This window comes from Perissodus microlepis, chromosome 17 (genome assembly GCF_051167445.1).
Source record: "Perissodus microlepis isolate ML-2025 ecotype Zambia chromosome 17, ASM5116744v1, whole genome shotgun sequence".
Taxonomy (NCBI): Eukaryota; Metazoa; Chordata; class Actinopteri; order Cichliformes; family Cichlidae; genus Perissodus; species Perissodus microlepis.
The window spans coordinates 10,537,786-10,559,834 of NC_140477.1; the positions used below are offsets into that span (position 1 = coordinate 10,537,786).

At 38.8% G+C, this 22,049-nt stretch overlaps 1 protein-coding gene across 17 annotated transcripts in view; it reads left to right on the plus strand.

The window, feature by feature from the left end:
• The window catches only part of cacna1c (calcium channel, voltage-dependent, L type, alpha 1C subunit), a 235,227-nt gene that overhangs the window by 174,156 nt on the left and 39,022 nt on the right, over nt 1-22,049 (plus strand). For 14 of the 17 annotated variants that reach the window (XM_084910568.1, XM_084910562.1, XM_084910570.1 and 11 more), the window contains 14 exons: nt 4,572-4,662; nt 8,018-8,044; nt 11,210-11,370; nt 11,515-11,588; nt 11,677-11,828; nt 13,630-13,831; nt 14,031-14,151; nt 15,135-15,249; nt 15,789-15,906; nt 16,001-16,070; nt 16,254-16,386; nt 16,526-16,655; nt 18,702-18,761; nt 19,044-19,150. In XM_084910568.1, coding sequence (XP_084766694.1) covers nt 4,572-4,662; nt 8,018-8,044; nt 11,210-11,370; nt 11,515-11,588; nt 11,677-11,828; nt 13,630-13,831; nt 14,031-14,151; nt 15,135-15,249; nt 15,789-15,906; nt 16,001-16,070; nt 16,254-16,386; nt 16,526-16,655; nt 18,702-18,761; nt 19,044-19,150 — 1,561 coding nt within the window. Of the gene's footprint in view, nt 1-834; nt 904-4,571; nt 4,663-8,017; nt 8,045-11,209; nt 11,371-11,514; nt 11,589-11,676; nt 11,829-13,629; nt 13,832-14,030; nt 14,152-15,134; nt 15,250-15,788; nt 15,907-16,000; nt 16,071-16,253; nt 16,387-16,525; nt 16,656-18,701; nt 18,762-19,043; nt 19,151-22,049 lie in introns of those variants that run through there. The other 3 variants (XM_084910571.1, XM_084910573.1, XM_084910578.1) reach the window with 2 other exon arrangements.

Sequence of the window (22,049 nt, forward strand, 5' to 3'; positions counted from 1 at the left end):
AGTCTTGCATGCTTTCATTGCTATCTTGTTCTTACATTCTGTCTTCTTCTTTTGTTGTCCTTCCTGTGTGTGTTAAAATTATTTTTAGCACACTTGAGAAACAAGACCAGTATGCATGCCTGGTCCAGTCATTCCACTGACTGTCAGGATCGTGTATGTGTCTGTTCTTTGACTTGTGCTCCGATGTCTATCCAGTTTAGGATTAGGCATGTATACATTAAAATGTTTTCAGTTGTAATTATTTTTGATCTGCAGGGCTTCTGGTTAGGATGCCTCCTAATGGTAGAGTGATACAATCCCATTGTCCTGGAAACACACCAGACTCCTAAAGAGTTTGTGGAGGATGTGACGAAAAAGAAAGATGTTCAGACTACTACTCTGTGGCATCTCACTATGCGGAGCGAAACAACAGAAATTTTTCAGTGCACTTTGTTCTCAGTCACCATCTCTTTTTAACCTGCCTTTATACGTTTGTTTTCATTCGCTACCTGGCTAGATTTGAGAAAAGATTGTGATTTGGGTTCAAATATGTACCTTTACCCAGCATGTGGAGATTAAAAGATTAAGCGGTACAGGAGAGAAACAGACATGAGTGATTTTGTGCCAGTAATGCCAGTAATGTTAGTACTCTGTTTCAAATTACATACCTGCAGTAATGAAATGAGGTGTGACTGCAAAGAGGGAATGCCATTTTTCCAGAAGAATTCCTAGTTCTTTGTGCGTATTTTGGTATATATGAGCATACTTGTGTGAACGCTTCATGTTAGTGTTTGTGTGTGTGTGTATGTGCGTGTATATTGGTCTGTCTTGCTGAGCCGTGCTCTCTATCCCCAGGTAAGAGCCATCATTTTCTGTCCCTGCGTGGAGCCGTGAAGAAAAATGCGGCTTTCCTTCGTAAGGCGTGTGCGTCTGTCTGCATGGTCCAGCACTAGTTAAAGCTTTACTGGATTCTAGACATGCAAGCAGATTGCAACCTCTCTGCTCACCTATACTCCCCACTTTCCGATGCCTCTCTTCCTCCCCTTTTTATCCACTCCCCCTCCAGTGGAGTAAGCATCTTTCTCTGCAGCCTCCAGAGTGGGGATCAGCTGCCTCTCAACACTGTAAAGTAGTTTATTCTCTTCCTTACCCTTTTTCATGCACCAACCACTGAATGATGATTAAATATGAGGGCCATATATATGAATATCCTCCGACAGTGGAGACATGGAATTTTCCCCCTGATAACTACCCCTGCTGCTGGCAAAATTGCATGTCTTTATTACATTAAAATCTTTACAGTGTTTCATGGCCCTTTAAATTACGTAAGTACATCCAAAATGTAAAAAACAAAACAAAAAAAAGCCCTCAAAGTCCAGGGAATAGGGATACAAGGAGAGAAATAACATTACTGTGCTGAGATGAAACAACTTTTGTAGGAAAGGATCTGCATCTGCCTGACTTGTCTGAAAAAATAACAAGAGGATGTCATCACAGGAAACAACTGGAGTGATGGTTTCGTACCACACGACTCATTAAAAAACACTGTTCTTACTATTGTTAGTGATGTCAGAGTCCTCTCCTTGGTTTTTCAGATTCCTTTCCCTAAAGTCCCCCCCCCTCCTGCATCACTATTAGCCTTGCTAGCTGCAATAATGAAATACAGTGGAGAAACAGCTTTGAAATGAGAAATTTAACATTTTTATAAAATCAAATTACCAAAAGCCTGCATGAAAAGATTTGTGTTGTCATTATTAAGACAATGATACAAAGTAGAATTCAGTGTCTTTTGGGGGGTTTGTGTGACATTTTAAATTAAATATATTTTTCATTTTTGTGACTGGAAATAAAATCTGTTTTAGTTTGCTGACAAAAACACCAAAACAAACACGAGACGCTGTCATAAAAACACAAATTGTTGTGGAGGATGCTTTTTTTCCAGAAATAGCGCCGTGAGTTCATGTTCAAGCTCACCAACACATGCCAACACTTTCTGTTCTATCACTTTTTTGTCTTCCTGTCTTCCCTCCTCTGCCCCTCCTTTCAATACTATATGTTCCTTTTCCTTCTTCATCTCCTTCCCTGTCTCTGTGTCTCAGGTCTTTGGGGTTTTACTCTAACAATAGGCATTAAACTAGTTCAGCGCTCCATTGAGGGGAAGGCACCAGGCTGCTTTTATATTTGAAAGGCTTTTAGCCTCAGGAGAGACCAGAGGGCCCTGAGTGCTTTTAACTAAGTAGCATAGCAGCAGGTGGCACGTGTCGAGGTGAAGAAACGCACAGCGTGTTCATGGCAGAGGTATTCAAGTTGAGACAGACCATCGTGATCTCTACAGCACTAAACTCGTTCATCCCTAACCATGTGTCAAAGTACAGTAACCTAATGCACTGTTCACTCACTGTAGCTTACTTTGACACATCATTGGGCTTACAAACCATCTCTTGGGATAACCACATAATGCAAACAGATTCCTTTGGCTCAGAAAGATACACTCACTGGCCATTCTGATAGGTACACCTATTCAGCTGCGCATATCTAATCAGCCAATGACAAGACAGCAACTCAATGCTTTTAAGCATGCGGGCATGATCAAGACAACCTGCTAAAGTTCAAACTGAGCATCAGAATGGAAAAAAAAATGGGGATTTATGTGACTTTCAACATGCAGTGGTTGTTCTGTGCTGGACAGGTTAGTCTGAGTATTTCAGAAACCTGCTGATTTACTGGTATCTTCCTGCACAACCATCACGAGAGTTTACAGAAAATGGTTAGAAAAAGAGGAGATATCCAGCAGCAGTTCTCTGGGCTGAAATGCTTTGTGGATACCAGAACTTCAGAGAAATAGCAGCAACTTGTACAAAGAATTGGCCATTTCTGAATGCAATATTGGCTGCGACACCGTACTAATGAACTAACTCATAGTAACTAACTAATGAATTGGCCAGTGGATGTATAGCTACATACTTTGGAGTAATTTTCTAAACATGACTTCATGACCTCGCCTGGTGGATTTCTCAAGTTTCAGTAGCAAATCTGCACAAAAGACCAACAAAATGCAGGAATACGTGTAACTGGACTTTTTGGCCCAGAATCAATGAGTAAATGAAAAAGATAATCCAAGTCAGAATAACATTATTAATTTTTTTTTTTTTAATTGGGGTTTGTTTGCAGGTTTTTTGAGAGGGTTGTGGTTAAGTGCTGATCATATTATTTGGTTTCATGCTGTAAGATCATTTGCACCTGTAGGTTTTACTGAAGATATCTTATTTTAACAAAAGAGGCATTGATATTCATATGCAGTACCTGGCTTTGGTGCCCAGAGGGTGTTACAATAAGTGTTTGAGGTGACAGTGAGGGGAACGCAGCTCATTCCCGCCAGCAGGCAAAGACTGACAGAAGCAATAAAAACCAATGTATCACTTCATATCAATCTCTCCAGCAGCCATCCCCACATTCCTTTCTCCCCGTCTCTCCCGCTAACCATACCTCCTTCAGTGCCTCCATTACTTTCGCCCTCCAATCCTGCCTTTCTATTTTCCTTCATTTTTTCTTCTATTCCATCCTTACCTGCCAATTTATATTACTCCTGCCTAAGGACAAAGTGCCACATTTACAGTGTACTTGTGATTTATATAAACAAAGAAAAGGCTTTCCACCTGTTTGCAAATCTGCAAAATTATCACTGCGGCGAGGAGTAAAACTGTACTTTTTCTTTTTAATAGTTTGATTGTTTTTAAAGACCAACCCCCTCCCCACACACCATCTGTAGACTACAGATAGACATCTTTTTTCCCCAACTCTTTGGGTCTTGAAATCACAAATGGATTTGATCAAGTTTTAATCCCCTCAAAGTAAAGCAATCCCCCAGCTTGAAAATGGAAATCCTTCTAAATAGCCCCACTGTTGAATACCCAAAAGTTAAAATCGAGCACAGAAATGGTTGACTAATTTCAAAAATTGTGGCGATGTCAATAAGCATGCTAATGCTTCAGCTTAGTTTCATTCACCACAGCAGCAATTGGCAAAATTAGAATTAGTCAACCTTTTCCTCAAGTGTTGTGTCTGTGCTACCTTTTTAGCTTTAGGCATTAAGCTGTGGAATTATATTACTTTGGTTTAGCACCACAAACTAACAAGGTTGCAAGGTTTGTGTCCCAGGATTCCTAACTGGCAACTTAGTGTGTAATTAGTGTGGGCAATCAGTGCAAAATTTGGGAATGGTTTTATTGACTCTAGGGTATGTGTGTAGCCGTGTGCCTTAATTAGCAGGATTGAATAATGCTGACTTTTTCATTCCTATACTTCAACAGTGGTTTTAATTAGCTTGTATGCTGGTGCAAGATAACTCCGATAAAGATCAAATGTTTAACACCAACCAAGTGTCCAGTGCTCCTCGCTACCTGAACACTGGTTGCACTTTGTAGCTCTCAAGTGTGTTGTCTTGCACCTGTAAAATTCTACAGTGTTTTCCGTTGCATAATTATGATGTCCGACCCATTTCTCCTTCTGGTTAATTCATCTCTCTTTCTGTTTCTCTCCACATCTGTCAATTTTTTTCCTTTTCTCTGCTGCTGCTCATCTCTGTCTCTCAGTGAGCATGCCAGCCAGCGAGAATGAATCAGTCAACACAGACAATGCCCCCGGGGGAGACGTAGAGGGTGAGACCTGCTGTACCCGGCTGGCGTAAGTATCTCACCGTCTTTCACAGACACACCTTTTCTCCTCCCTCTTTTCCTCAGCTTTCTCACCCATCTTTTGTCAGGTTTAAGGACAGATTGCATCCTGCAGTATTGTGCATGGAAGAATTGCCTCAGATTGCTTGTATACTTTACTGATCTCACAAGTCTGTTAGACTACAGTAGCACAAAGCTGTCAATATACTCCACATGGATAAAGTTCTGTTAGAGTAAAATTGGATAGATCTGAAGGGCAACTAATCAGAGCTGCTCCTGGAAGTGTTGTAGTGTTAGTTTATTAGTAGTGCTGTGCCAACTGCCCTTTTTTCCACTTTCTTTCGGCAAACTGTTGCTAAGCAAGAAAATTGAGGGAGCAAAAACTAGTTGCTAGATCGCAGTTCCGGTTAAAAAATGATTTTAATCTCGTTTTATGGTTGTTTTCCTCATATCACAATTATAAATGTGCTATTGCTATCAGTTTGCGAACTAGAGGTTTATAATTTGAACACAGTTTTTAAGTTTATCTAGTTGGGTAGTGAGTGCACACAACTGCTACACATGGTACAAGGACAAAGCCAATCATTGCTTGGGAGCTAATGAATTTTGAAAAGCAAGACATCCTAACTACATCTAATAGTATTCTGTCTTTATTTTTTCTTTCATCTCTCTCTGAGTTTCCGTTCTCTCCCTCTCTACCCACTTTTCTGTGTTAGCTGTTGAAGTGCTTTCTTCCGCCCCTGTGGGAGCTCACAAACAGCTGACTCACTCATTCCCGCTTCCCGCTCTGCTTTCATTTTTTACATTATTCAAACAAATGTGTTGCTTTCTTTCTTAGACACAAGACAGCACAGGGGCCGCGACCCCAGCGGACTTATTTGAGTACACACATGCAAACACACCTGCATAAAAAACTGTTCCTCACGAGCAGAAATGCATTACACAGAAACTTTAATCTTAAATTTAAACTGTTTCACTCTCAACCGCAGGAGCGATAAGGCTAGTTGGCACACGTGGATGGCACGCTGTTGTTTATCTGTACTCTCACTGTCCATCTGTTATTTCATCTTTGTTATGTTGTATGTGTTTATTTGTGATCTGTCAGGCTAAAATAAAAAAAATAAAAGGGTATGTCATATGTGAGGCTTAAGCTGGAACCAGAAATGAAACATGGAATAATGAAATGCCAAATAAATAAGAAACCAGCAATTTGATACTTACAAATTAATTTTGTAAGTAAACTAATTTTCTATTACATTTCACGACATTACTTTTTTTTCTTTTTCACAGTTTCTTTTTCTTTGTTGTCATAAAGTTGTAAAAAGGTTCTGCTCTTTTGTTCAAGAACACAGATGTCTCTTTCCTTTACTAAAATTAGTAATTAGGCAATTATTTGATTGGCTATGTTGCCTCACTTTAGTCACCACTAACCTGTGAGGACATGCAGTTCTGGATTATGTTTTTTTTAATTAAATATTATTATTGGCTACGTAACAGTTTTTCCAAGTACTCACATTGCCAGTCAGTGTAATAAAGATGATGTATTGCAATACATCCTCACCGCAGGCACTACAGGCTATGGACATCCATGCCATGAAGCTCCAAGTGTACAGTATCTGTACTGATTTTAATGCCAGCGGAGGTTTGGAATTCTGCAAGTGTCGAGTCAGCAGGGTGTTGGTGACTTTTGCACACTACACACCTCCGCACTCGTGCATGGTCTGCTGCTTTATGGCTGCAGTTTCTAAATTCTCCCAGTTTGCAATAAAACCACTTTTAGTTCACTGTGAAATATCTAGAAAGAAAGAAATTTTACAAGCTCACTTGTTGCAACAGTGGCTTTCTATTGTGGTACCATGGTTGAATTCAGTGATCTCTTTAGAACAACCATTCTTTCACAAATGTTTTAAAGGCAACCTGCATGGCTAGGTGCTTTTAATTCAGAGATTAAGATGTGTGGCCAAATACTTTTGTCCACATAGTGTAAGTGGCCGTGGCTAAAGTCATTTATATCTTGCTTGAACTTTCATTTGCTGATTTGGTTTCTTTTTTTAATCTTGGACTATGTTTATATATTTTAAACTATATTTATAGGCTCAGGAGTTCTGCTACTCCAGCAGTTTTAACCAAACCGCATTAGCTGACATGCTGAGGATTAGACAGGTCAGAATATTTAGGAAATAAATGACATAATATTTGCTTTATTATGTTGTTTTCTTGGCGATCAGTAATGCCCTTGTTGTTACCATTCATAACGTTTAATTTAAATTCACATATCCAGAGAATGATATGTAGTGTACCCTGCCAGGACTAGAAATATAGCCCCTTATTCTTTCTCTGTGAGATTTCAACAAATTTGACATGGAGCATTCCTCCCAGTATTCCGGAGGAAAGACTTCAGAGCATGTCAGTTCTTCTTCACATCGGCATGGAGCTGTTCATCACGGTACAAGCTACTTTAGCACCCACTGGTCTCGTAATCAAGACAGACACATGAAGACAAGAGATGTGTGTCCTGTCAGCTCCCATATCCAGTCAGTCAGTCATTTTAGTCTTTTGTTCAGTCAGTCAGTGAAAACATTTCATTGCTTCGGTCAGTGAGCTCATCGGTTAATTTATCTGCTTTTACCAACATCAGAGTAGTCAGTGAAAACAATCCAAGAAAACTTTCATGGGGACCATAAAATTTTCATATCTTTTTAAAAATGTGGTCATTCAGCATCCCCACAGATTTGTGATCAAATTAAATATTTAAAGTCATAAATTGAGTGATTCTTTTTTTTTAGTTTTATTTTTTAGATTAAAATTTTTCCACCATGGGGACTCTTCTCTCAAAATGTCTTCCATAATCTCTTGTCCTCAGTTATCCATGTTGTACTTTTTCCCGTTACAGTGGTGAACAATCAACAGACATTTTGTTACAATAATAAATGACGTTTCTTTTTCACACCAGGATTGATTGAAGGAAATTCAAACTCGCAGTTTGCTTTCTTTTGACTGGATGCCACTGTATGTGTGTTTGGGGGTGATTTGTTCAAGAGAAAAGCAGGAAATATAACGGCAAAGTGCATTTTGTTATATTGTACCCAAATCTGCTCCCAGTGGGTGCATAAAAATGGACAGGCCGTTTTTTTTTTTTGTTAAAAGCAGATATGTTCTTTGATCATCCTGTGGAGAGAATCAGCAGTTTTTGTGCTTGCGTATCGGGGAACGTTTGAGGTTGATCAAGAAACATATGCCAAGACATTTGTGATAATAAGGGAAGCTATTCCCCTTTATCCCTCTCAAATCACCCCTTTCATGTGCACCTGTCTATATGTGTGTTATGTGTGTATGTATAATCCATTCTGTTTTCTGTGTTCCAGAATTAGGATCTCCAAATCCAAGTTCAGGTTAGTACATGTTGTTTACCATAGTCTCTTAATTCACCTGCTCTAATGTCTCTAATGCTGTGCTATTTAATTGGTCGTTGGTGTTTTTGTGTGTGTTTGTGCCTGTGTGTGTGTGTCGGGGGGGTGTTTGTGTACAGATGTGCAAAAGGAACACAGGCAAACATAGCCTTGCTCTTTGAAGAAACTGTTGCGAATATGTTGGTTCTTCTCTTGCAGAGTTTGACGAGAAGATCGTTGCCATGGTTATGTTTGTGCAGTAAAATAAATTTATGGTAACAATTATTTAAGCTTAGCATAGTAGTTATCAGACTGCAGAGTAGCAGACAGGGGAAAAATATAGAGTGAATGAGATGAATGAAAATGGAAGATAAACAGACAAAAGTTTTGGTGGTAATGTTTAATCAGAAAAATAGATTATTTCTTGCTTGGTAGTGATGTGAACTGTTGCTTAAATGGGGTATGTCAAATAAAGTTTAACATAAATACTGTAAACAGCCTCGTTCTGTCCTACCACCACATTTAAAGCAAAAAAGTTGCCAGTAAATATGTTAGATCCGCCACTTATAAGCATTTGTGGAGAATAATTATGGAACATGCTCAAATGATTTTTTTATGTCTCATTACAGAAACAAAACACACATCACCGCTTCCACAAAATCTGCATACTGACTGTTTACTATTTGTTTACTATTTGACTTCTATGGAAACCTAATATGTCCTTTTATTGTCCCTCTCACGTCTCAGTATCTAGATTAAATGCATACATAATACATTAAGACCACACTGGTTTCATTAAAGGTCAATACAATGGTCCCGTGTTTATCGCGGGAGTTACGTTCCAAAAATAACGCGCGATAGGTGAAATCTGCGAAGTAGCCAACTTTATTTTTTACAATTATATAATTACAATTATATATATAGATGTTTTGAGGCTGTAAAACCCCTCACTACACACTTTACACACTGTTCTCAGACAGGCATGAACATTTTCACACTTTTCACTCTTATTTATAGACCCTCAAAGTTCAAACCTTCGTAGAAAAATAAGTCCAGTATTACAGAATGAAACCAAAGGCACCCGCGGTTGCCTTTGACGGTGCAAAACATTTCGTCGACATTGTTGTGTTTGTTGGGGAGAAAACTTACAAACAATTTGACAAGCTGAACGCATTCTGTACTGTACAGAAGACCCGCACGAGATTGATTGACAGTGGTCTACAGCCCATCAGGACGCAGAACACAATGCACTGTCAAAAAAACTAAAAACAAACAAACCACAAAAAACAACCCCAAAAACCATGGAAAATTGCACACAAAAAAAATCCGCGAAACAGCGAGGCCGAAAGGTGAACTGCGTTATAGCGAGGGACCACTTTACTCCTCAAATAATACACTTAGACTTTAAGTGTATATTTAATTTAATTGCGAGAACAATAAGTTGTTGTTACAGTGATGGAGAAAAAGCTTTTGATAAGGTAAACTTTGGATTTGTTGAATCATTCTATAATTGCATCCAAATTCTGTATACCACACCATTAGCCACTGGCACTATGAATGGAATAATCTCACAAAATGACACACGAAACAGGGGTACTAGGCAAAGATGCCCATAGTCACCATCGGTCTTCTTCTTTTTTTTTTATTAAATTGAGCTACTCATAGCTATCATCTGAATCCCAACATCTAATAATAACCTCAAGATTAATCTTTATGCAGACGACATTTGACTTTTCATGCAAAATCCATATTCATCACTACTTGAAACAATTAGCATTATCAAGGAATTCTCAAAAATTTCCAACCATTCCATAAAATGGTCCAAATTCTTCCACTGATATCTCCATAGCTGGGATGGGACAATGAACTAACTATCCCTCTGTACACAAAGTATTTGAAAAACACTAATGTTTCTTGAATTGGAGTCACGGACACGATAAAAAACTGTAGCGTAACGATGCATGCCTGCTTGTGTTGTGAGTGTGTCTCATGTAAAATTCAGTGTGAGCATCATGGCAGAAGCCAGTGTGTGCCATAAGTGACTATAAAAAGCACTCACGCACATTTAAACAGAAGACTGATGCAACATATATAGGCAGAGGGAGAAGATTCTCTGGTGGGCTGTGTTGATCTGTTTGAATTAGAGGAGTCACGATTGGATGAAAAATCCTCTTGCATGTTTGCTGCGGTTGACAAATGGGTCAAGTACGCATAATGCAAAGACACCCACATGTGTACAAAATGATGACAAAGTGACTTACAGTGTTTATTTGGAGAAAAAAACAATTAATTGCTCGTTCGTTTTTAAAGCAATTCATTACATAAATATATAATCAGTGTCTAGGCTATTGAAATTATGTGAAAATCTTAAGTGAAATTCATGCGTCACTACTTTTCCACCTGTAGGCCAACAAGACCACAAGCTGCTCTTCGTTAGTGTTTTTGATGTCACTTAACCAGAATAGGACAATTATGAAATTACAGTCGACACCTTATCAGTATATGAGCGTCGAAACACCCTTTGAGTGGAGTTTTTCACACAGATGTGACTGCAAAGTTTAACGCTAGCAATTATCAGAAACAATGACTTTAATTTCCAACATGAGAGAGCATTCAAGGTGCAAAAGACCTGACCACAGCATAGAGGAAGATATTAAAATCACTAAATTAAAAAAAAAAAAAAGGGGTTGGCATCCTAAAATGAGCTACTTCTCTTTTTAAAGCATTGTTTTCCTTTGTGTTGTGAGACACAATACAACATATTTCACTTTAAATTTGCCCCTTCGATCATTTTTAGAGCGCAAATGTTCTTTTTTTTTCTCAAACAGTGCATATCTCATGCTCCAGCACAGCTCTTTATACTGGTTTCTCCTTTCTGTGAAACGTCTTTGAGGATGACTAACCCTCGACCACAGACTGAGGCGTGATGTCATCACTGTTTTGTAGAAAACCTAATTGACTCTTTCTTGTCCTTCTTCCACTTCCTCTATTTGTTTTTCACCATTCGCTTGTTTCTTTTGATTATTTTTCTTGGTTTATCTTATTGCTCGTGGGTCCTTTTCTCTTCCCTCATCTTTCCCTTTTCCCACCATTCTCTGTCCCATCCTCCTACCTCTCTTTTCTCTCCCACCTTTTCCCAACTTATGATCTCTGCTTCTTCCTTCTCAGCCGCTACTCTCGGAGGTGGAACAGGCTGTGTCGAAGGAAATGCCGGGCAGCAGTCAAATCACAAGTTTTCTATTGGCTGGTCATTTTCCTGGTTTTCCTCAACACTCTGACCATTGCCTCTGAACATCACCAGCAGCCTCAGTGGCTAACTGATGTACAAGGTACATTGCTCAACCCACACACATGCACACAAAACAGTAATATGTCTGATCTGGGCTTAATTATTGACCTCTGTGCAATTACTTTCTTTGGCATTATATTTTCATCCCACTCTAATTTTACTCCCCCTTTCTTTCCCTCCCCAGACATAGCCAATAAGGTTTTGCTAGCACTCTTTACTGGTGAGATGCTGTTGAAGATGTACAGTCTGGGCCTGCAGGTAGGACACTGTATCACTGTTTTGTGTTAACATTGACCACATTCTACCCTTTTTTCTACCTTTAACGTCTGCGTTTTGCTCCTCACAGGCCTACTTTGTTTCACTCTTCAATCGGTTCGACAGCTTCGTAGTATGTGGAGGGATCCTTGAAACCATTCTAGTGGAAACAAAAATCATGTCTCCTCTTGGCATCTCTGTGTTACGTTGTGTACGCTTACTCCGAATCTTCAAAATAACCAGGTTAGTGTAGACCTTAAAGCATATGCATTTGATAAGCAGAAGTTATTCCTTCAGTCCTCCAACAGGCAAGATACTCACAATGATACCTAATGCTATACTGAACATAAAGTAACAGCTTTTTAATAATAATAATAATAATAATAATAATAATAATGTAGACTTTATTGATCCCCGTGGGCAAATTCCTCTCGCATTTAACCCATTCACTCAGTGAAGCAGTGGGCAGCCATGGGCGCCCAGGGAGCAGTGTGTAGGTACGGTACCTTGCTCAGGGGTACCTCAGGGTAGCCGTTCAGCGGATTCGAACCCCCAACCTTCCAATCATGGGGCCACCACTCTACCACTCTACCTACTGAGCTAACACTGCCCCGTTTTACAGTGTTTCTATACCAGTGGAGCCTTAATGTTGCATTCAGCAAAGCGGAAACAGAGGATGAAGAACTAACAGGTTACAATAGGTCTGTGATGCAATTACCAAAAAACAACAAACAAACTTGGATTTTATTTTGCCACAGTAATCATTTGGTGAGAATTTCCTATTGTGACTAGTTTACATACACTCATTGACCGCTTCATTAGGTACACCTCGTTATAACGGGTTGGATGCAGTTTTCCCTTGAGAACTGCTGTAATTCTTCAAAGCATAGATTCAGCGCTGTGCTGGAAACGTTCCTCAGAGGTTTTGGTCCATATTGACACGATAGCATTTGTCAGCTACACATCCCGTCTACCACATCCCAAACGAGCGCTATTGGATTGAGCTTTAGTGACTTTTGAGGCTCATAGAGTCCAGTTAACGTATTGTCAAGATTAGGAAAGCAGTGGGAAATGATTTGAGCTTTGTGACGTGGCGCCTTATCCTACTAGAAGCAGTCGTCAGAAGACACTGTGGTCATAAAGAGATGGACAGCAACAACAGCCAGGTATTGGACTGGATTCAAGGAAGGATGGATCTATGCTTTCATGTTGTTTATGCCAAATGCTGACTCGACCATCTGAATGTCGCACCATAAATCAAAGCTCATCAGACCAGGCTGACACCAACAACCATGCCACATTCAGAGTCACTTAAGTCACTGCAGGTGTACCAAATACAGTCCAGTGATATTGGCTTTTTACACTTGTCAAGGTTTGGGAAGCATAGGGGTGAGGATCCAAATACAGGATTTCAGAAAGAAACCTTAATAACAAAGCAAAGTTTTCAATAGTAGCTTTCAATATATGTAAACAGGAGTAAAAATTAACAAGGTCTAAGAACAAAAAATCAGCACGACAAAACATGCAAAGGCTACACACAGAGAACACACTGTGACAAAGACTGGACTATTTATACACAAAGGGCTAATTAGGAAATGAATAACAGGAGGGTAACACACCCACACACAGGTAAAGACAATGGCAGAAAGGCAGATTGGAAGCAAAACATACACAGGACGCACAAAAAAACCCACTTGAAAACAGGGAGTAACCGAAATACTCACAGAGATACGACGGTCACATTAACATGAAGACAGAGACAAAGGAACTCTGGAGGGCAAACACATAAAACAGAAACACAGAACAGAGGGAAAAAACAATAAAGGAAACACTGAAAAGTTCAATCCTACAACTGAAACACTAAATCATGAATCCAGGATGGCAAAACATAAACTTCTTTGCAGGAAACTCCGGCAGCACAAACTATCAGACTCTCTTCTAGTCACTTCTAAACTGTAAAGAAATCAAAATAGAAATCCAACAGTCAACCTACCAAATATATTATAACAAGACTACCATTTCAACTAATTTTCTCTTCCTTTAGATATTGGAACTCTTTGTCCAACCTGGTGGCATCCCTGCTGAACTCTGTCCGCTCCATCGCTTCCCTGCTGCTCCTGCTGTTCCTCTTCATCATCATCTTCTCCCTGCTGGGCATGCAGCTGTTTGGGGGAAAATTCAACTTTGACGAGACCCGACGAAGCACGTTTGACAACTTCCCCCAGTCTCTGCTCACTGTGTTTCAGGTAATCATGCTCCACTTTTTCTCATGAAGTGTGTCCGGCCTCCATTGTCACCTTACATTTGTCCTTGAATGATACAAAAAGTGTACATTTTATAATGTTGCTTAATTAAATGTAATCTGTCACTATCACGAGGCTGAGGCTTCTTTTAAATGAAAATAAATTTTTATAAGATTTTGTTTACTGTCTTCTGTCTCTACAGATCCTGACCGGAGAGGACTGGAACTCTGTGATGTATGATGGTATCATGGCGTACGGTGGTCCAGCTTTTCCTGGCATGCTAGTTTGCATCTACTTCATCATCCTCTTCATCTGCGGAAACTGTATCCTACCACAACAGGAGGTCCCCATTGTCACAAAGCACTTGCTCATAGGGAATCTTTTGGTTGTTCTAGATTGTTGCAGAGTCTTTCTATTATAATGTCAGGTCCTTTTAGATGTTGGTGCTATGTAAATACAAATACATGGAATAGCTACACCAGTAACTCAGGACATGCGGGCGTGATGCTTATACATGTAGAATTTCAAAATAAAAATATGGTGAGTCAGATCCAGTAACTGACAGTCAAATTTGTTTTCTGACAATCTTTAATCCTGTCATCAAATGGATACTGGCGTTGCTGATTGTGATTTGAATCACTGAGTCACATCTGATATCTAACCCCTTGTTAAGATGCAGTTGCAGGGGAAGAGAACACATTTTGCATCCCTAAAGTTAAAAGATTTTAGTGCGGGCCACTGAGCGTCTGTACTTAAAAGTACAGAGTAGTTAAAAATGTGTTTTTCAGATTAAATTGTTACTATTCATCAGCTTAGCCTGTTGAATCCAAAGCCAGTGCAGGATTAGTCATTTGGCTTTGGAGTCTGCATTCATTGGTTTTGAATGCTGTTTATCTGATCACTTCAACATAACAGTCTATTAACATTAACTGATATTTTTTTGATTTATTGATTAGCATTCAAATATCTCAGTGAATAAAGAAAAAGATTACCACAAAGCAAGAAAGCACAAGACAAGGCTAATCAAAAGGTATTGGCTGAAGCATATGCTTATTATGCCAACCCTTTTAACAAAAGATCTTTTAGCATGCAGCTCCTGTACACAGGGCTCGAAGCAAAGAATAAAACAAAGCAAAAAAAAACCAAAAAACAAAACTCACTTTTTAACCCAAGCCTCAAGTGGTCATTACAGGAACTGTAGGTTTTGGCTTCCTTTTTTAGCCCCAGGGGTTGCCACCTGTTTATAGCCAGCTTTGTTTGTGATCTGATGGGTCAGCAACATCCTTAACATCACCCCTCTGAACAGATATCCTGCTGAATGTCTTCTTGGCCATTGCTGTAGACAATCTGGCAGACGCCGAGAGCCTGACATCAGCCCAGAAAGAGGAAGAGGAGGAGAAGGAGAGGAAAAAACTGGCCAGGTAAAGCAGAAAACTGAATGGAGGCAGTCAGACAAAAAATTGTAAAGGGATAGAGGGAGATGTTGAGACCCGGCCAATCCAAACAGCACCCAGGGAAAAAATTAGCTTGCAGCATCTTGGATAGCCTATTATTTCTCAAGGTGAATAAGGATGCTGACACTAGAAGCTTGAATTAAACCACTAAAATTGCTTTTTCATACATAGAATACAAATATATTATTTGGCTTTTCTCTACAACAGTTTATTATTTTTTTCAGTATCATTGCAAAGATTAATTCCCAGCAAAGATCAAAGTTGAGTTTAAAGTGCAGCTGAGAAAGAAAGTGTTCTTTAGCACAAATCATAAAAATGTATTCTGCTTAGTTGCAATCTGTATTAGTCTATGGAAAAGGTGCAACAGAAAATTGTAATTTTCCTCACAGCTAAGAAAACACCCCCTATGATTACACATCTTTATGTTGTCCCTCTGATGTTAATTTATGTATGGAGAAGGCAAGATGCTAGAGTTGAGGATCTTCTTGTTCTCTCTCCTTCTCCAGGCTTGGCAGTCCAGAGAAGCGTCATGAAAATGAGAAGCCGCCTCTGGAGGAAGAGAAGAAGGAGAAAATAGAGCTGAAGTCCATTACTTCTGATGGGGAGACCAACACTGCTACAAAGGTACATAGAGACATATAAAGACTCAGTAAGAATATGTGTGTGTGTTCAAAGGAGTGAGAAAAAATGAACGAAATCTCATACTTCTCCTTTTCAGATTAACATGGATGACTGCTGTGGGGATGAGAGCGAAGAGAAGAATCCATATCCCGCCAATGATTATATAGGTAACACACACCACAGCCATAAATATTATGTGTTCTTATAGGTATAAGGTAAGAGGTGGTTTCATTGAGAATTTTGTCTTTTTTATTATAAAAAAAGGCTAGTTACTAACATTGCACTTATTTCCACCTTTTCCCCCTTATATTCTTTATCTTACTCTCCTCTTTCCCGTTCCTCCTAATCAGGAGATGAAGACGATGATGAGCCAGAGATGCCTGTGGGCCCGAGGCCACGGCCCCTCTCTGACATTCAGCTGAAGGAGAAGGCTGTCCCCATGCCTGAGGCCCGAGCTTTCTTTATCTTCAGCCACACCAACAAGTAATCTTCCTCTCCAACTTCATTTTCTCTGCCCAATATTTCAGTCAGCTTCTGCTGTATTCGTTTTGGCATCCTTTTCCTTTAAAGAGACTAGATGAAAACATTTTGCTTTCTTTCTCTCTTGCACTTTGTTTTGTAGGTTCAGGGTTCTCTGCCATAAGGTCGTCAACCACAACATCTTCACCAACCTCATCCTCTTCTTCATCCTACTCAGCAGCATCAGTCTAGCGGCAGAAGACCCTGTCAAAAATGACTCCTTCAGAAATAAGGTAGCATATAAGTGATATAACGCCCGTCTACTCGATTTGAGCGCATTCATAGACTGCTTTTATCTATACTTAAGCACTTTTATCTAACATTCACACACACTCTCACACTTTAATTAATCTGGGGCAAATCAGGGTTCAGTATCCACAGCAGTATTTCGGCAGTATATCTAACGACCTTATGATTACTGGACGACCAGCTATACTGCCTGAGCCACATAAAAAAAAAAACATATATAACAGTATAAATAAAGTATATAAAGACATACAATGCCGGATGTACAGTAAGGCACAGTAGCCATAATTAGACGCCCACACGCACACTCATTCTGACCTAAATGGATTATAGCTATAGAGGAACCAAAGCTTATTGTGAGTGGCCCGTTACACTTAATGAGATTTCGTCTTGAGTACTGTAACTGTTACTAACTTCATGTTAAGAAGATATGAAACGCCTCTTAAGCTTTGCTCTCTTTTAAACTGTTTTATTAGCCAAAAAGAAAAATGAGTAGTTATTGTATCATTTTGTACACATACAGTGTGAAAATATATTTATGAGGGTGTTTTTTGTGTTTGTTTTGCTAAATGTCAACATTTAATCAAGAAATGAATGTATTTACTGTTTTAGTGTTTGCACAGTCTGTTTTGACAATGTGTAAGAAGTTGTGTCTTTTAATTCGCATGCAGCAGCGGAGACTTCGTGTTTAGCCTCAAGGCGAGCTGTGAAACCACAACATTTTCAGTTACTTTGCAGTATACGAAGGATATATCTGCAGTTGTACTCGCTGTGTGACATCAGCCCGTTGTTCGTAAATTAATGTGGTGTTTATGAATGTAATGAAGCTGTAGTCTAATGTAAACACCGTGTGTGCTGCTGTATCTGTTTTTGTGCACAGTTTCCTGTCTCAGTCAGTGAGACGTATTCCTCAGAGGCCAATAAAGATCTGTTTTATTATATTTTCCCTGGCTTTGGTGTAGGATCCTATTATATATTCTATTAGTCTAAACCAATTAACCTTAGTCTGAAACAGTAATGAAATAAAACAACCTGTTTTTCAGATTTTCCAGCATTTCTATTTTAGTTCATTTGGACCTGAACATTATTATTATTTCAGTAAGTTGTGGAGTCATTTATGTTATGCTGCAGCTGACCGTAAGTCCTGCTTTTACCCAAAAAGAAGCACACATTCATTGCCGAGTTTTACCACACATTTTTACCAAGTTTAGGTCTTCAAGGGTGCTTCTGCTAATGGGGCACAAATAGATTGTATATAGGCAGTGGACATCACCAACTGGTTTGTAGACTGATGTTCTGAAGCCTCTAGATGAGCATTTTGACTGTTTCTATCTTGTTTTTTTTATCTTCTGTATAAAAATTTACTTCTATACAATGGATCAGCACAAGAGTTCGCCATCTTTTCAGGCCCAGTAGCTACTGCCATCGTTTATGTACAGACTATGAACCTAAAAAAAAGTGCCTTCTAATGCTGTGTTTGGGTCGTGGGTGGCGCATCGGCTAGTCGTACATCTCTGAATTTTTGTAAATCGGATCGCGCCACAGCCACCGCAGCTGAGTTGAGCGGCCGTGTCGTTTTTTTAGAGACATTTTAATAATATTCCAGCACAGGAGCTCAGACACATACAGATATACAGTTTGAAAACATCCGGTTTTGATTTCTTCTCCTCCTATATTATTGCTTATGTGGTGATACTGTCTGAGTGGCGACACCTATCCTTCAGGAGAATACTGCAGCACCTTCCTGCACTGTAACGGCAGGTGTAAATACGGGTTTCTGTTAAAATCACTTGCAGTGGTCAGCGAAGCGACCATTACAGCGGGTATACTGTGGCCTTAAGAGAGTCATGAGCATTTCTGAATTCATTCAGCTTTGCTTTGTGAAATGTTAAACAATCTTGGTTCATTAAGAACTTTGTCGTGGCAAATGAAACAGTGTAACAACTTTGGTCTCTGTTCATTCAGAAAGCCTTTGCGTGTTGGGCAGGGGTAGTCCAAGTCCAGTTAAAATACAGTGTTGTATTTATTTTCAGATCCTGGGCTATGCAGATCATGTGTTTACTGGACTCTTCACCATCGAGATCATTCTTAAGGTAGTATTTAATGTTTGTGATGCACACTAAAGCATTCATTCACTGTTCATTCAGTTTCTTTTTTTTTTCTTTGCTGAAATTAACATTTGGCTGTCAAATAATATTTAATCATTACAAGCTGGTTCATGTGCTTACCAAAAATTATTTACTGGATTTAGATGTATAGATAGGCAAACTGTAGATGTGGTAATATAGTGTTGTTTCTAGTAAGCTAGCATTAAACCCTTCTAAAATATTGCTGCTCATGGTAAAAGGTAATAATCTGAACTTTGACCCCTGCAGATGACAGCCTATGGCGCCTTCCTCCACAAAGGTTCTTTCTGTAGAAACTATTTTAACATCCTGGACTTGGTGGTGGTCAGCGTGTCCCTCATCTCCTCTGGAATACAGTGAGTACAGTACGATGTTTTATGGTGCATGTGTTATACCTGATCCAGTCACGTTGTAAGCTTTTGTTCACCGATATTACTAACATTTTCCAAATATCATTAAACACGCATTTGTGTTATTGTCTCGTATATAATCACACAAATTGTGACTACTGCGTGAGACACAAATCAAGTGCCTAAGTCGGAAAAAAACCCATTTTTATTAGCAAATTGCTCCATGCTTTACACTTCTCTGTCTTCTCATAACAAGTTCACACTTCATTACTCCTAATCCGCTGTCTCTTTGTGATGTTTATTAAAATGTTCTCTTCTTCTTGCAGCAAATAACTCATTGAAATGCTGTGATGTTTAATATTCTATACTGCACTTTCTGTCTCTGATGCTTAATAGACTAGACTTCTCGACGTAAGTCCATATTAGTCCGTGTTATAACCCCTTTAACAGACCGTCACCTGAACCGTGTAAAGCTGTCACTTTTTTGATTTGATATTCCTATAGTCTTGGAGAGTTTAGTCGAAGACTCACCCAAAGCAAGAACAAATAAAACCAAATCTGTCACTGAATGGTTTTGTCGAGTAGGATAACACTGAACTTGTAACGAATGAACACATGCAGTTCTTTTTGAGCCAGATCCACTGCAGAATGCATCTTTTACAAGCAGCAACATAATTGGTTTCTACCCAGAAAAAGTGTTACATTGAGTAAATTATCCTGGGTCTTCCAATACTCTCGTCGCATTTCATATCCAATTGATGTTAATGAGTTTGTTCTTCTTTTTTTCACTTTTTGTCATGGATTTTGGGGGCAGGTCAAATTCAGTTCTCATATTTCTAGATAAATGCAACTCTCCTGGGTTATAGAAATGATGCCCTAATGCTAGAATCCAGTGGTTTTTGCCTGTTAAAGGTAGCGAGTGAGTGGGATTTTTCTTTATTTATCACAGTTAAAAGAACTGCAATGATGTTATGATCAACTAAACCACTACTGCGATATAGTTTTTTTATTTTTACTCCTACAAAATAAGAACCCATTTTAAGTATAAGTTGTAGAGAAGCTGTGAAAAACCTTCATAAAAAAGCATGTAAAAAAACTCCTACTGTATACACTACATATGACAGATTGCTTGTTTGTGTTGTCACCCCGAGTAAGCCTCATAATGTGACAGCATGAAATATGGCTTACATCAGCTAAGAAGACAGAACTATAGCAAAACAATACCTGATGACCTCATCTATTTTTGCTCTCTTATCGCTAGTCAGAGTCCTTTTCATCAGGTGGATGGCGTGCTTCATCCCTGTCATCAGACTCCGACAGTTAAAATATCGCCTTTTAACATAATTTGACGTTTCCACGAATAACCTAGCAGTTGGTTTGACTGTGATATGCGATTGATAACATCCTACTCCACACGAGCTACCTTTAAGTGCCTTTAACTTCCACATTTCTCTGTAAAAAGTTGCACAGCGGGTAATTTTTTTCTTTTGTTTCTCACTCTTTGTTTCAAAGTTAGCACAGAGTATTGTTTCCCTCCAAATCACAACTTTACCCATCAAGAAAGTCACTCCTTGAAATATATTTATGTTGACATTTTGAAAACACCTTCTTTTCCTTGTACTTGTGTCACACAGTGGAAAGCGTTTTTGTATTTTTCCTTCATTTATCTGAAAAACTGGCTTGTTAAATAAAGGGAAGCGACCTTGACCAACTCAGCTCAAGTATAAATAATCACGCTGAGAGAGGCCCGGTTCAGATCAGAGAAGGACTAATGCTAAAGCTCTTTCCAGACAGTTATTGTACAACTCAAAATGTCATGGTTTTAATTTTATTCTTTTTTTTCCTTAGTATGTAAATCACTTTCTTTTAAAGCTCTACCTGAAAAAGGTCACACCATTTGACCTTTGGCTTGTAGTGACACTCTTTTACAGCAGAGTAGTTTGCTTGTAAATGTCTGCCTGTGTCTTTATGTTGGCCCATCCGTGTTGTTTCATTATGTGTGTTTGTCCATATATTATATGTGTTTCATGTGCATTACTATGTAACGGATACACTGTTACTAATATCTGTTTTTGAGGAGCTACAGTTAGGTCCATGATTTGTCAGACAGTGACATAATTTTGGCACTTTTGCCTCTGTGAACCATTACAATGGATTTTAAATCAAACAATCAAGATGCAATTAAAGTGCAGACTTTCAGCTTTAATTTAAGGGTTTTTACAAAAACTTTGCATGAACAGTTCAGGAATTACAACAATTTTCATATACGCCCTCCTATTTTCAGATGCTCAAAAGCAATTGGACAATTGGTGGACTAACATTGATGGCCTGTTCCTTTCTTATTTCATGACACACCCAAACATAATATCTGAAGTGCAAAAAATGTTGCATTTTTAAATATGAGGCTCAAAGAGATGTCAGTGCAATTGAAGGAGGCCCTCATTAAAAACAAAATAAACTAAGGTAATAAACTTTTTAAAAAATCAGAGAGATAGGAGAAACACTGCAAAGGGCTGAAATACCACAAAAGACAACTAAGGAACATGATGTATGATGATATTTCTTTAAGATTGATCTTTAAAAATATATTTAAAAATGTGCTTTGTCATTTAATTGTCCAATTACTTTTGATTCTCTGAAAATGGTATCAAACAATGGCTTTAATTACTGAAATGTTATTGCATTGTACTTATTGCAACTTTTGTAAAATCACCTTGAATTAAAGCTGAAAGGGGGAAATTTATTCACATCTTAATAGCTTGATTTAAATCCACTATGGTAGTTTAGAAAAAGTTTTAAAAAAAAATTGTGTCTTTGTCAGACAAATTATGGACGTGACTGTATGCTTTCTGCTTTTGAAAGTGACCCCTTGATAACTGATGCTAGAACTACTCGTAACATTAAC